Source organism: Heptranchias perlo, chromosome 36 (assembly GCF_035084215.1).
Source record: "Heptranchias perlo isolate sHepPer1 chromosome 36, sHepPer1.hap1, whole genome shotgun sequence".
NCBI classification, from domain to species: domain Eukaryota; kingdom Metazoa; phylum Chordata; class Chondrichthyes; order Hexanchiformes; family Hexanchidae; genus Heptranchias; species Heptranchias perlo.
In genome coordinates, this window is record NC_090360.1 from 5,947,175 (window position 1) to 5,962,719 (window position 15,545).

At 42.1% G+C, this 15,545-nt stretch overlaps 1 protein-coding gene across 3 annotated transcripts in view; it reads right to left on the bottom strand.

The window, feature by feature from the left end:
- The window catches only part of micu1 (mitochondrial calcium uptake 1), an 83,094-nt gene that overhangs the window by 43,886 nt on the left and 23,663 nt on the right, over nt 1–15,545 (bottom strand). For all 3 annotated transcript variants that reach the window (XM_067972441.1, XM_067972442.1, XM_067972440.1), the window contains exon 4: nt 2,991–3,150. In XM_067972441.1, the coding sequence (XP_067828542.1) occupies nt 2,991–3,150 (160 nt within the window). The remainder of the gene's footprint in view (nt 1–2,990; nt 3,151–15,545) is intronic.

A 15,545-nucleotide genomic window follows, 5' to 3' on the forward strand; every position in this document is an offset into this window, starting at 1 on the left:
GCAATTTCAAGATTCCCATGAGAACAACAAATATATATTCATGAGATGGAACAGATAGCCACTGAGCTACTTGTATATCGACAGTTGCCCAAGAAAACCAAATATTTGGAAGAACTGATGCTGAGCTGGGTGTGGTTGCTGGGCTATCTGTGGGATAGCTCCCTCCCTCCCTTCGCCCCACCACTCACGGCTGTTCCTTCAGCTTTCTAGGTGCCATGCTCTGCAATTCTCTACCTAAACCCCTCCATCTCCCTCCCCCCCCTTTAAGGCCACTTCCAGGATAACATTTGTAGACGTTAATAATTTTATGGGATGTTTAGAAGGCTGGATCTTTCGAAGGCTGGATCTTTCATTTTTCTGACTAAGATTCTGACTGTTCTTTGCCTAAGTGGCCATTCCTCATGTGTGAATCTAGACTGTCAGTGTCAGTGTCAGGACAAGAAATCTAATCAATGCAAATGCTGTACAGATGCACCAAATGTAGTGCAGGTGATTTGATTTGACGTGACATTCCCTGACAAGCAGTATAAATTTCTACATTAACTATGTGCAGGTTTGTTGGTGGTGTACTGTAATTTTGCATTACTAGTTCTGAACTTGCCAATTTCTGAGTGAAGCGGAGCAATAACAAATCACTCGTCCTAACATGTTCAAAAACAAAATAAGGATCTAGTTGAGTGGAGAAGGCAATTGTAAACCAAAATCAACTCCATGCCCTCACGCCACAGAGAGCCCTTAAAACTGGGGCTTCCATACTTACCACCCACAGTCCATATTGGCAAAGGGTCAAGAACCAGAAGACATAGATTTAAAGTGATTGGCAAAAGAACCAAAGTTGACATAAGGACAAATTTTTAAATTTTTTTTTTTTTTTAAACACAGCGAGTGGTTAAGATCTGGAATGCGCTGCCTGAAAGGGTGGTGGAGGCAGATTCGATCGTGGCTTTCAAAAGGTAATTGGATAAGTACCAATGACATAGGTAGAAAGGGGAATGTGGTCCTGCAGGCAGGTTTTAGGGAGCTAGGAAAGAGATTATTAAGCAGGACCTCAAACGGTAGTAATCTCTGGATTACTCCCGGTGCCACGCGCTAGTGAGTATAGAAGTAGCAGGACAGTGCAGATGAATGCATTGCTGGAGAGATGGCGCAATAGGGAGGGCTTTAGCTTCCTGGGGCATTGGGACTGGTTCTGGGGAAGGTGGGACCTGTACAAGCCGGTTGGGTTGCACCTCAACGGGGATAGGGCGGTCGAGTGGGACTCGCTGGATTGCTCTTGCAGAGAGCCGGCAAGGACTCGACGGGCCGAATGGCCTCCTTCCCTGCTGTAACCTTACTATGATTCTATAAGTCTCATCTATCCAACTCATGATGCCCTGGCCGCTCAGCTCGATTTTGCTTATATTTCTTACTCCTCTGGTTTCTCCTGTTTAAATGATGTGGGCCTGGAGGTTTAGAAACATCTGCTCTGAATGCTGCTCACCCATGGGTTGATAAAGTCTAATTCTGAACACCAAGTTTTGTTGCAGCTCGGGATGAATGTGAATTAATGGGAATTTTGTTTAAATTTGATAAGTGGCTCAGTGGGCCCATGTTACGTACTCTAACAGGCCCACAAAAGTATGGACTCTCCTACCTTAAGAAACGAGAGACCTATTCTCCGTAACCGTGCCTCAAGTGATAGGCTGAGCTTCAAATTAGCAAAGTGGCTTTCCGTGCAATAGAAGTTAAATTCCTTATAGCACCCATTTTATGTGTCAAAATAAAGAGAAAAATGCAAAAAAAAGCAACAGGAAGGAAATCTATTGAGAAAGCCAATGATTTAATGTTGAAATACACTATCCCTACTGCACAGTCAGGTGACTAAACTATAGAATACGATTTAGCGAACTGGCTGCCAAGATATAGCTGCGTATAAAAATGCCCAACTGCTACATTTCCATTCTTCATACCTGGTTAATGTAGGAACTGAATGCTACCTCACTAATATAAATTTAGCCTTCCTTAGGCAGAAATCTACCGTGGAAAGTAGCGGCTTGGAAGACAGTTGCTACGTCTGCCGCATTAAGTTGCGGAAGCAATTTTTCCAATGTGATAGTGATACCACAATGTAATCTTAGATCTCAATAAATTAGCTAGCAATCTATCACTGGAGAGGACACTCACAATAATTCATTTCCAAAATATAGGGCAGGCAAACAGATGCACAGCAGCTAACGTTTGAATGGGAAGCCCGATTTTAATCCCAATTTAAGCAGATTTGTGCACGGGATTTTCTAGGAGACTGGTGCCATCGTCATCCAGGTCACTGGCAAATATAGGTCAACTGTGCTTTTAGATGCATCAATCATTGATGGCATCAATGAAAGTACACGTGAGGTGCTCAATCCTGATCTTTTAACAGAGGACAGTTTGATTGTTGGCTATTAATATGTAGGGAAAGTGTTATCTTGGGGGTACAAAACAAAAACTTAAGTAGTGAGGACGCCACACCCCTGAAATATGAGGGTAGGGGAAAATCAGCCAATGTTCATTTCCCTGATCACTATCCAGTGACCTGTGCTGCAAAGTACATGTATATGGTCATTGGGTGAGGCTAGGATCAGGTTCATAAGAACATAAGAAATAGGAGCAGGAGAAGGCCATACAGCCCCTCGAGCCTGCTCTGCCATTCAATCAGATCATGGCTAATCTTTGACCTCAACTCCACTTTCCTGCCCGATCCCCATAGAGTCCAAACATCTATCCATCTCAGCCTTGAATATATTCGGTTGTGATGTCTCTGTAATCAATAGCCTACTGACACTGACAGTCTAGATTCACACATGAGGAATGGCCACTTAGGCAAAGAACAGATACTTGGCATCTATGGAACTGTACCATACCCCAGGATAAATCAGTGCCCTCAGGAGAGGGAGGCTGTAGGGTATCTGGGTTATTGTTAATTCGGATGTTCCAGGTTTTGTGTGTTGAATCCCGCCAGATGGATATACCTTCCGATCTCTGAATCCTCTCCGCTGCTGCTTCTTCTTTTCAGTCTGTGCATCCTCTTCTGGTGACTCCACAGCATCTCCACCATCCTTCTCCTCATCCACCCCAGAGGAGTCAGTTCTAGGTGTGCGCTTGACTGAGGTAGCTGCCTCTGCATATGCTCTGTCAAGTAAAGGCACAAAATAAAATGTCAAAGCATACAAGTATATTTTTATCAACTTTTTTGGGGGGGGTATAGACAATGGGGGAAGTAGGTCGAACAAAAAGTTGTTTCATCTTTAAACTTTCCTGCAAGCACTTTCAGTACTGAAACATCACCACAATTCTATCATCACTCTTCGAAAGGTGCCCATGTGACCATTCTCCTGACATCAAAAAAAAAACTAGGTGTCGGTATACAAATTCCCAACCCTACCGGCTGTAAAGGGCAAGAGCCTATTAACACTTCTATTATTTTAACAGGAGCTGAGTTGCTCTTGAAAGCTGCAGACAAGAGCTGTTTTTACGTTGGCGCTGTCTGAATTTGGATTCCGTGAGACCTGTGTTGATCAGCCTGCTCAAATTCAAAGCCATCCTTCCTTCCTGTGAAGCCTCCTCCAAGTCTTAAACTCCCTTCCACAACCTTTGACCCTCTGTCTGACCTTCTATGCACCCTCCCTCCCTTTGCTCCACCAGTGTTAGCAGAGGCTGCGTTGCCTCAGCCCCACTCTCTGCAATTCCCTCACTAAAGCGTTCAGCTTTTCTTCTCTCTCCTTTTCAAACACTAATTAAAAACTCCTATTTTCAACCCAAGTGATTGGTCACCTCTTCTTACTCTCCCACCATTGTATGACATCTATTCCATTTTATTTTTCCTCTTTGTAAAGTGTTTCGGAATATTTCTCTACATTAAAGCCCATAAAGCAATTTATTGTTGTTCCAACTACCATTCTTCATTAGGTCACAAACGTTGTACTTGCAGATGCATGAATTTGTGCGAAAGGAATTTTTTTATCATGAAAACTACATGCAACACAGTAGAGCAGAGAACTGAGGCTTACTGTGTTGCATACTGAGCCTATCTCCAACTTGTTCTCCCTTTAAGCCTTGCTCCCTGCTGGAAGTCTGGGATTGGTGAATTTACCTTGGTATTTCTTATCTCTCTAGGACCAACTGTAGGCTTCAGATTTGCAGGCGAAACCCACCTGCCCAGTGCAGAAGCCAATTCTGCACTCGGCATGTCCTCAAGTACGAGAGAAATCAAAAGGCTGCCATCATCAATTGTGCATTCAGTCACCTATAGCATGAGCATGAGACCCCCCGATACATAATATGCACCTACAACGTTCAGAGATATGCACCATTCCATGAGAGACTAGAGACTCAGAGGTTGAGGAGATCCAATAAAGTTGTTCAAAATCATCAAGGGTTTTCATAAATAGGGAAAAACTATTTCCATTGATCAGCAAGTTGGTAAATAGCAGGCATAAATTTACCAAGAAGAAGAAAAAAAGGATGGATTAGAAAAACTTTCCTTTTTACAGAGGGTTGTTAGGACATGGATGACCTACCATAAATAAGAGGTGGAAGAAGAGTCCATGATTGCTCTTAAAAGGGAAGTGGATAAACATTACAAACAGTATGGGGAAGGGGCAGAGAAATAGTACTAAGTGGCTAGCTCTTTCAGAGAGTTTGGACAGGCACTATGGGTGAATGGCCTCCTTCTGTGCTGCATGATCCTATGACAGATAATCAGACAAACCAAAGTGAAGGCAGGAAAGGACAGCAGTGACCGCTGTACACTGTCTACACACTTACTGCTTGCAGCAGCCCAACCATTGCTGAACTCGTCCAGAGGAAATCACTGCCACTCGGAGATTGTGACAAGTGCTGCAGGAAATGTTTCCATTCTTTAATATGCTTCACACTAAAGGTGTAATTGCAAGACAAACTTAGCCTCTGGAGGAAGGTGTCTCACCCTGCTTCACACTGGCACCACAGTTGTAGTGTAACAGCAACTTCATAACCAACAGCAAGCCGTGTTGGGAGTGCAGTACAAAGCAAATTATCAAATAAAAGACTTAGTAATGAAAATTAAGAGACAGCGCAAGAAAGGTGGAGGTCAGAAGCCATAATTACTTCTCATCTCGCACTGGCTCTTTCAAGGTTATCCCACACTGCAGAACATTCTGAGGGGAGAGGGTGAACAGCCAGAGGTCATGGTCCATATCAGTATCAATGACATAGGTAGAAAGGGGAATGTGGTCCTGCAGGCAGATTTTAGGGAGCTAGGAAAGAGATTATTAAGCAGGACCTCAAATGGTAGTAATCTCCAGATTACTCCTGGTGCCACGCACTAGTGGGTATAGAAGTAGCAGGATAGTGCAGATAAATGCATTGCTGGAGAGATGGCGCAAGAGGGAGGGGGCTTTAGATTCCTGGGGCACTGGGACTGGTTCTGGGGAAGGTGGGACCTGTACAAGCCGGCCGGGTTGCACCTCAACAGGGACAGAGCCAGGGCCAATATCATCGCTGGGAGGTTTGCTAGTGCTGTTGGGGAGGGATTAAAACTCGCTTGGCAGGGGGATGGGAACCTGAGCGTAGATTCAGAAGGGAGAAAAGCAGAGTGGGAAATGGAAGGCAGAAAATTAGTAAGTAAGTTTGGAAGGCAGAGGAAACAAAGGCTAGAAAATATACAAAGGAATTTGGCAGTGCTTAATGGTATATACTTCAATGCAAGGTGTCAAGTGAATAAGGCAGATGAGTTGAGGGTACAGATAGGCATGTGGAAGTATGATTTCATAGCTATTACTGAAACATAGCTTAAAGGAGGGCAGGAATGGCAGCTCAACATACCTGGGTACAGGGTTTTCAGACGAGAAAGAGAGGGGGATAAAAAAGGACAGGGGCTGGGGGTGGGGTCGCAATATTGGTCAAAGAAATAATTACAGCTGTGAGAAGGGGTGATATGTTAGAAGGATCATCAAATGAGGCCATATGGGTTGAACTGAAGAACAAAGAGCGGCAGTCACACTGCTGGGAGTGTACTAGAGACCCCCAAACAGTCAGAGGGAGATGGAAGAGCAAATATATAGGCAAATTTCTGAGAAGTACAAAAACAATAGGGCAGTAATAGTAGGGGATTTCAACTACCCTAATATTAACGGAGATACAATCAGTGCAAAAGGTATAGAGGGCGCAGAATTCTTAAAATGCATTCAGGAGAACTTTTTTAGCCAGTACGTAGCAAGCCCAACAAGATAGGGGGCAGTTCTGGACTTAGTTTTAGGGAATGAAGCTGGGCAGGTGGAAGGGTCATCAGTGGGAGAGCATTTTGGTGGTAGTGATCATAATTCAGTTAGATTTAGCGTAGTTATGGAAAAGGACAAAGATAGACCAGGAGCAAAAGTTCTAATTTGGGGAAAGGCCAATTTTACTAAGCTGAGATGTGATTTAGCAAAAGTGGACTGGAAACAGCTACTTGAAGGTAAATCAGTGTTAGAGCAGTGGGAGGCATTCAAGGAGGAGATAGTGAGGGTTCAGAGCAATTACGTTCCCACAAAGAAAAAAGGGTGGGACTTCCAAATCTAGAGCCCCCTGGGTGTCAAGGAGCAAACAGGGTAAGATAAGGCAAAAAAAGGGAACCTTATGTCAGATACCAAGCACTCAATACTGCAGAAAGCCTAGAGCAGTATAGAAGGTGCAGGGGTGAAATTAAAAAGGAAATTAGGAAAACAAAGAGCGGGCATGAAAAAATACTGGCAAGTAAAATCAAGGAAAACCCAAAAATGTTTTATAAATACATAAAGAGCAAGAGGATAACTAAGGAAAGAGTAGGGCCTATTAGAGACCAAAAAGGTAACCTGTGTGTGGAGGCGGAAGATGTGGGTATGGTTCTTAATGAATACTTTGCGTCTGTCTTCACAAAAGAGAGGGACGATGCAGAGATTGTAGTTAAGGAGGAGGAGTGTGAAATATTGGATGGGATAAACAGTGAGAAAGGAAATATTAAGGAGTTTAGCATCCTTGGAAGTAGATAAATGGCCAGGCCTGGATGAAATGTATCCCAGGCTGTTAAGAGAAGCAAGGGAGGAAATAACGGAGGCTCTGACCATCATTTTCCAATTCTCTGTCCACAGGTGTGGTGCCGGAGGACTAGAGGACTGCTAATGTTGTACCATTTTTGAAAAAGGGAGAAAGGGATAGACTGAATAATTACAGGCCAGTCAAGCCAACATCGGTGGTGGGCAAATTTTTGGAAAACAATTCTGAGGAACAGTATTAATCATCATTTAGAAAAGCACAGATTAATAAAGGACAGTCAGCATGGATTTGTCAAGGGAAGATTGTGGCTGACTAACTTGATTGAATTTTTTGAGGAGGTAACAAGGAGGTCGATGAGGGCGACGTGTTTGATGTAGTCTACATGGATTTTAGCCAGGCTTTTGACAAGGTCCCACATGGCAGACTGGTCAGAAAAGTAAAAGCTCATGGGATCCAAGGGAAAGTGGCAAGTTGGATCCAAAATTGGCTCAGTGGCATGAAGCAAAGGATAATGGTCGACGTGTGTTTTTGTGACCGGAAGGCTGTTTCCAGTGGGGTTCTGCAGGGCTCAGTACCAGGTCCCTTGCTTTTTGTGGTATATATCAATGATTTAGACTTAAATGTAGGGGGCATGTTTAAGAAGTTTGCAGATGATACAAAAGTTGGCCATGTGGTTGATAGTGAGGAAGAAAGCTGTAGACTGCAGGAAGATATCAATTGCCTGGTCAGGTGGGCAGAAAAGTGGCAAATGGAATTCAATCCAGAGAAGTGTGAGGTAATGCACTTGGGGAGGGCAAACAAGGCAAGGGAATACACGATAAATGGTAGGACACCAAGAAGCGTAAAGGAACAGAGTTGACCTTGGAGCGCATGTCCACAGATCCCTGAGGTAGCAGGTAGATAAGGTGGTTAAGGCATACGGAATACTGTCCTTTATTAGCCGAGGAATAGAATGAGTGCAGGGAAGTTATGCTAGAACTGTATAAAACACTAGTTAGGCCACAGCTTGAGTACTACATACAGTTCTGGTCACCACATTACAGGAAAGATGTGATTGCACCAGAGAGGGTACAGAGGAGATTTACGAGGATGTTGCCAGGACTGGAGAATTTTAACTATGAGGAAAGATTGAATAGGCTGGGGTTGTTTTCTTTAGAACAGAAGGCTGAGGGGAGATTTAATTGAAGTGTATAAAATTATGAGGGGCCTAGATAGGAAGGACCTATTTCCCTTAGCAGAGAGGTCAATAACCAGGGGGCATAGATTTAAAGTAATTAGTAGAATGATTGGAGGGGAGCGGGGGAGAATTTTTTTCACGCAGAGGGTGGTGGGGGTCTGGAACTCTCTGCATGAAAGGGTGGGAGAGGCAGAAACCCTCATTGCTTTGAAAAAGTACTTGGATATGCACTTGAAGTGCCGTAACCTACAAGGCTATGGACCAAGAGCTGGATAGCTCTTTACCAGCCGGCACAGACATGATGGGTCGAATGGCCTCCTCTTCGCCCTAAATTTCAATGATTCTATAAGAATTGTTCACAAATGCAAAAGTAAAACTCTTTACATAAGCCAAGGAACAAATTTCTCTTTTTAAAAAAAAAACTATGACTCATAGAACACACAACTTGTAGTCTCCTCCTGAACATCTCTACAAGCTCTTTATTAGCGAAATCAAACAGAACCTAAGCCAAAGGATTCACGATGTTAATTACAGGAGGGAAATATACTTGTGGGACAAGCCTTATCGCTACTTCTCATTTATTGAATCATTGCCCCTCACGATTCTGTGTTTGTCTATGGAATCTGACCTCTAATAACTACATGGTACAGCTTATAAGCCACTGTTTTACGGTAAATATGTGCAAGTACATAAGGGAGTTAAGTATAAAATAATAATCAACACAGATGCAGGAAGTGTTATAACTAAAATGAACGACACTATGGTAAATGCATAGGCAATATTTAGTGGAGTGTTACTGTAGATCATAACACAGAAAATCTACAAGACCTGAAAAAGATCATTGTGATCAGGAGAGTCCAGAGGATCAACAGTCAGAAAACCCAAGTTCAAACAGAAGGACAAAGCAAATGTGAAGAGCAAAAATAAGCAAAGATTTGTATCAGTGGTGACACCACCTTTACACTGACCAGTGAGTGCCAGGGCTGCTGGACACTGACATGCAGCTGATGGCAACACCAGAGACAAACTTGTCAGATTCTCTGCAGCTGGCAGCTAAGATACTTGGCTCTTCCTGGACATCAGGCTTAGCAAAGTTGGTGTTAATGCCAGCTGTGCGAGACCTGCAGGTCATGAGCTGATGGCAACAGCATGGCTTGAGAGCAATATAGAAGCAGCTTTAAATTGTAATGTTGACAGAGCAGAATTGCAGAAGCTGTTTGAAGAAACAAAGCACATTTACACTTGATTCATATCCTGTAGATGATGTTGAGGCTGAAATTATTTCTGTCAGAGGCCACGGTGGTTAGATTCAGTGCTTAGTTATGCAAAGAAAACATAATTAGATTTATGCAACAAAAGGGTTCCTTGTTATGGCAAAGCAGAATCATGAACTTGACTATGATTGATAATATTACACAAAGGCAGATCCACTTTAACCCTTAACTTCTGAGTACACTGGACAAAAATCTCTTTCCTCCCAAGGTGGGCCAGCACAATGGAGCATCACAATGCTGCAATATCTGTGTGCTGGGGCTTGTGTTTTTGCCTGAGATCCTCCACAATCCGATCTCAACCGTACTTAGTACCTCCCCCTTCCCCTCACTACTTAACATGTCACTTTTTTTCTCCATTACATTTTGCCACAAAATACAAAAAATAAATAGGTAGAGATCAGAAGGAACTTCCCAGAGTCATTAGGATATAGAATGCTTTGCTTTATGTGGGTATTACATCGAAATTACATCTCCCAATAGTCTATGTTGGTGTTTATCCTCTGCGTGAGCAATAGCCCTAATCCCACCTCCGTTCCCATATACCTTCATCCCCCTTTCCTTCAACTACCTAACATATTCTTAAGCGCTGAATGGCCTCTGCTTCACCAACTCTGGCCGTGCATTCCACAGCCTCACAACCCTCTGTATAAAACGTACTCTAGCTCTCTGTCCGAAATCTCTTACATTTAATCTTGTACCTATGTCTCCTGGTTCTAGACCCCACAATCACTGGAAACAGTCCGTTTTCATCCACTCTGTCCCATCCCTTCATAATTTTCGACGTCCCTATCAAATCACTCCATGCTGAAGCCAAGTCAATCACGGAGGATGGTTAGAATGTGGAATCCTCTACCATAAGCCATTGCTGACATACTGGCCAATAAATGTAAAAAAAATTATACATGCATGTGTGATAAACTGACCATTTGCAAGTGCAGTTTGTATCAAATATTAGTTGTGAATTGAAAACAGAAGTGTTAGATTCCCCCCAAAAATATCATAAAAACAGAAAATGCTGGAAAACACTCTGGTCAGGCTGCATCTGTGGAGAGAGAAACAGAATTAACGTTTCAGGTCGATGACCTTTCAGATAAAAGCAGCATTTTCTGTTTTTATTTCAGATTTCCAGCATCTGCAGTATTTTGCCTTTCTTTTACATTTACTGCCACAAAATAACACTTCGAATGGATCACAACCAGGAGCAAGTTGTTTTCAAGAAAAGGCCATCTTTATTTACTGCCAATGATTACGTCACAGCTGAACTTTAAGTAGCCCAGGTGCAATGCCACAAGGCTATTGAGCAGTTTCAGTTGGCAAGGGCTCCTGGATTTTAAAGAATTCATCAATGATTTGATATAGCAACGATCTTTACTAAAAGACTGAAATAGTTTTCCTGTTGATGTGGAGCACAGTATCAATGTACACTGGAGGGAAGGTGTCAATATTTTCATAAATGAGGCAAATTCAAACAAGAATTACAGAAGTACAGTGAACGGCAAAATGTTTCTTACTTCATGCTCGTCTTGGAAATAGCTTATTAAAGTATTGCCACAGTTATTCTGTGGGCAAATGCAGCAGCTAGTCTGTGCACAGCATGAGATGAGCGATCAGTTCATCTGCTTCTTGTGGTGTTGATTTAGGGAGGATTTTTTTTTGGCATGGTGTGACCGAGTCTTAACAGAGAACTGTAGGGCTGCTATCTTGTTTCGGGTTTCCTCCGACATTCAGCCGATGTGGGAGATCCTATTTTGGGTGGCCAAATGCCTGAAATTTTAACTTAATTTTTAAAAAAAATGTCTGTCAGCCACAGAATCCTTTGTGAATCTCCTACTGCTTGGGAAAGGGTGTAGTATGTCGGGAGGAACTGTTAAGCCTAAATAAAATGCCTCCTAGTAACCTTTTGCTTTGGTTTTCAACACTTCTGTTCAAGCTACTATTTATTTTGGAACACAGGAACGCCCACACTGCTCTGGAAATGTATTATCTGCTGAGGACGATTAGCTTCCGTCAAGGGAAGCTTTCTGCACAAGGTCACGTTTCCCTGAAGTGAATGAAAGGACTTTAATCTCTTATGGTACCGGAAGGAATCAATCATGGCAGTGTGAGCAAATATTTCTGGAAAATCTGCATTTCCTTAAACTAATATTCTCTTCCACCCTCACCGCGCCTATTAGGCATCGAGGCCCCAGCAGCCCACAAGTCGAGCAATAAACATTTGTACTGGTTTGCCACTTCAGAAATGTACTGAGTTATATTTTCTTTGAAAATTTACAACAAAAAAAAATTAGGCTCTTCACGGCTTTAGATATAATTTTACAACAAAAATATTTTTTTGTGTTTGTTCTCCAAACCTGCCCACAAGAGAAACTGGAGGAAAAAGGCACATGGTCGGGGAAAGGGAAGTAAATATTCACTATCCCAATATTTCTAATTGTGGAGCAATTGGGCCGGAAATTCCACTGAGCAGCGAACGGGTTTCACTCGCTGCTCGGAAGTCACTAACTCACCCACAAACTTTTCGCGGGCTTCTGGGCGCCAACTTGCTTTAATTGAGACCGACAAGAGGTGGCGCAGTCTTTCCCGAGCTTCTCTGAGCTGTGAGAGGAGGAAAGGATCGCTCTCCCCTCAACCAATCACCTTGAAGCATCATTGACAAACCACAAAGTCAGAACCAGGAAGTGAAGCTTCCTTCACAAGCCACCCAGAGTAAGAACCAGGAAGTGTCAGGTAGATAGTAAATTTTCTATAAAATTAGTTAGAGAAAGTGAAATAAAGAAAGAAAGGGTAACATTAAAAGGCAGAGGTAAGAGAGACAAAAAGCATAAGTAAAATTTCAAAAATGTGCCCAACGATTAATATCGGGAGGAATAAGACTCCACATTTTTGAAAGTTAATTTTCAGTGCCAGAGCAATTTCCAGGCCATCATGATCCAATAGAATCCAGCCTCAAATCATTTCAACTTGCATGAGCTTTGCCAATTGTTGGTCTGGCAGCACCTATGGCAACCAAATCCTCCCAAACTGTTCCCAGGACACTGCTAAGATGTGCAAGAATTATCAGCAGCAAGTAGCTTGTTAACTTTCCCTTCCCTTCATTCCTATGGGGTACCACCTATCTTCATCTTAACATATCTCTTTAACAATGGTTGCCATATGGGAATGTTGCAGGAGTAAGTCTGCAGCCTATCTTTCAAAGACACAACCTATTAATGCACCAACCTGCTGTGACATGGCACCTCAATTGCAGGGTAGAAGGTGGGGAAGTCAAAGATGCACTGGCAGCTTTTGTGTCTTCATTTATTAATCTTTGCTAGTTAACTGTTTTGCAGCTGCTCATACAGATATTCTGAGGTTGCAATTGCTGTGTGTGGTACTAGTAATGAACACATTCATATGAAATTCCTCTAACCAGCTACTTTAACAAACACATTGTTTCAGTTAAAATAAATTAACTAACATCTTAATTAACAAAATGGACTGAAGAATTTAATACAAATGCATTTATGTTTTGAGCTATTATTACACTGCATAATTTAAGAGAATAAGTAGGTGCCCTCAGATAAGGTCACCACTGAGTGCTATCAGGGGACTATTTCCACAAGGAAAAGTGGTGTTTGGCATCTAAGCAGGCACACTGGACACAGGAAAGGAGTGGGAAGTTTAGGCAAATCTGAGATGCACCAATTACTTGATGCACATATCCCAGAATTAAAATAATTGAAACAATCTTCAAAGGGAGCATGTGAAAAGTTAGGTTGTGAATATTTTGTTCTCTGGGTGAGTACACAGACCCTCCAGCTCTTAACTAGAGTTTTTGTTTTAAAAAAGGGAGATAAATCTTTGGTAAAATATCAAGATAATTTGCATTTGTTTGTCTGGCAATTGTTTTCTACAAGAAGCCTGAGTAATGGCTTGCTGGCAAATAGGGAGCTGTTAACTTTCTCCAAAGACAATGTAAAGCATCCAGGTTGCATAAAAATGACAAGATCTCAAACATCAAAATTTAATGATGCTTTCTAAATTATTGAAACGCAAGATATTTTTGTGCAACATACAAATCACGACTTAGAATTACCTTTGAATCCAGCTGCAGAAACATCTGAACGCATGGTTCCAGATGCTATTGCATTCCTTCTAAAGCAAATAAAACCTCGGTCAAGAGCACATTCAGCTCAAAAAATGCTAAACTCATTTTTCCATAGCGAGTGTGATTGCACAGTAGCATCAGTCTCACAAAGTGGCTGTCTAGCATTGCTTAAGTGTCAGCTTGGCTAAGTTGGTGTCTCTAGGACAAAAGGTTGCGAGTCATTGGTTGGGTCCAACATATTGCCAGACAAATGTTGAGATGTTGATCAAAAAAACAACGTTCTACTTTGTTTCAATGTTACTAAATCTGCTAATGTTTGATCTACCAAGGGCCACAGTAATCAGGTGTGTAGACTCTTTGAAATGTCAGTTTTCAAATTGGATTCCACAGACCAGAAGACAGTGGCCTTCAAGCTATTGTGTATGGCGGACCCCTGCAAATATCAACAGGTTCCTGGAGACCCTCAGTCTAAGACGGTGTCAGCTACCTATAGGGAAACATCATCATTTCATTGCAGAAAACATTATTTTATTAGTATATAGTAATAGGAATGCAGTTAATGTCAAGACAAATATAGAAATCTGATGCCTAGTGGCCATTTCCAGATTGTCTCACGAGTCCCATATGGTTGAGGAATCAAAGAATGGAAATCTATGCCTTAGGGGTCTAAGAGTAGATCTCAGGGATTTATAAGGCAATTTCAGAGTCAAATTGTTTTGAGAATTCTGTATTCTACTTTTTTTTGTCCTTTTCTGTGCTGCGGTACGGCAGCGTAGTAGTTGTGCTACTGAACTAACAATCTAAAGAACTGCACTAATAATCCAGAGAATGAGAGTTCAAATCCCACCATGGCAGTTTGAGAATTTGAATTCAGTTTAAAAACAGCTGGTATCAGTAAAAGTGACCATGAGGCTGTCGGATTGCCGTAAAAACCCAACTGGTTCACTGATGTCAGTTAGGAAAGGAAATCTGCCAACCTTATCTGCTCTGGTCTATATGGGATTCCAGTCCCACACCTATGTGGTCGACTCTTAACTGCCTACTGACATGGCCCTAGCAAGCCACTCAAGTTGTATCAAACGGTTTCAAAGCAACTAAGGATGGGCAATAAATGCCGGCCTTGCCAGCAATGCCCACATCCCAAGAATGAATTTTAAAAAAAGCTGGCTTAACGAGAATGTTATTTCTACTGCTCTATAAACACAATAGCACATCCCAAACCCACGACCTCCATCACCTGGAAGGTCAAGGGAATATCGTCACCTCCAAGTCACACAACATCCTGACTTGACATATATAGGTCTTTCCTACCTCGTCGTTGGGTCAAAATCCTGGAACTCCCTACCTATCAGCATTGTAGGAGTACCTGCACCACAAGGACTGTAGCGGTTCAAGAAGGGTCACCACCACCTTCTCAAGGGCAACTAGGGATGGGCAACAAATGCCTGCTTTGCCAACGATGCCCATTATCCAGAGAATAAATTTTTTCAAAAGCATGGTTTCCCTTCCAAAATGCAGTGTCCACTTTCCGAAGTTAGGACAGGGTTCTCTTGAGAATGTGCCAATATGTGCAAGGTGTCCCACACACAAAAGTTTGAAAACCACTGGTTGAACAGAACTGCTGTGAGGAGGAGAATTTTTGTAATGTGATTATTTATATAAACAGATTATACACAGTGAAACTGTTCCCGTGACAAAATCTGCTAACCTTCAACAAGGTTGATGAACATAGACATGAAGAAGCAGCTTTTGAAGAAATGAACAAAGTGATAATTCATTAAAACATTAAAAATATTTGCAGTGGCACTGACAATTTAACGTAATGTTCCAAACACAGATTAGTTGCGAAATATTAAAAACAGACCTCAAGGAAACAGAATAATCTGAATGCTAATCCTGGTTGAACAGATCAATATGCTGTGCCATTTCAATATTTGCTTGCACAAGAATATGTTTCATTGCAATTTAACAAAAAATGGTTATTACAGAATATAAA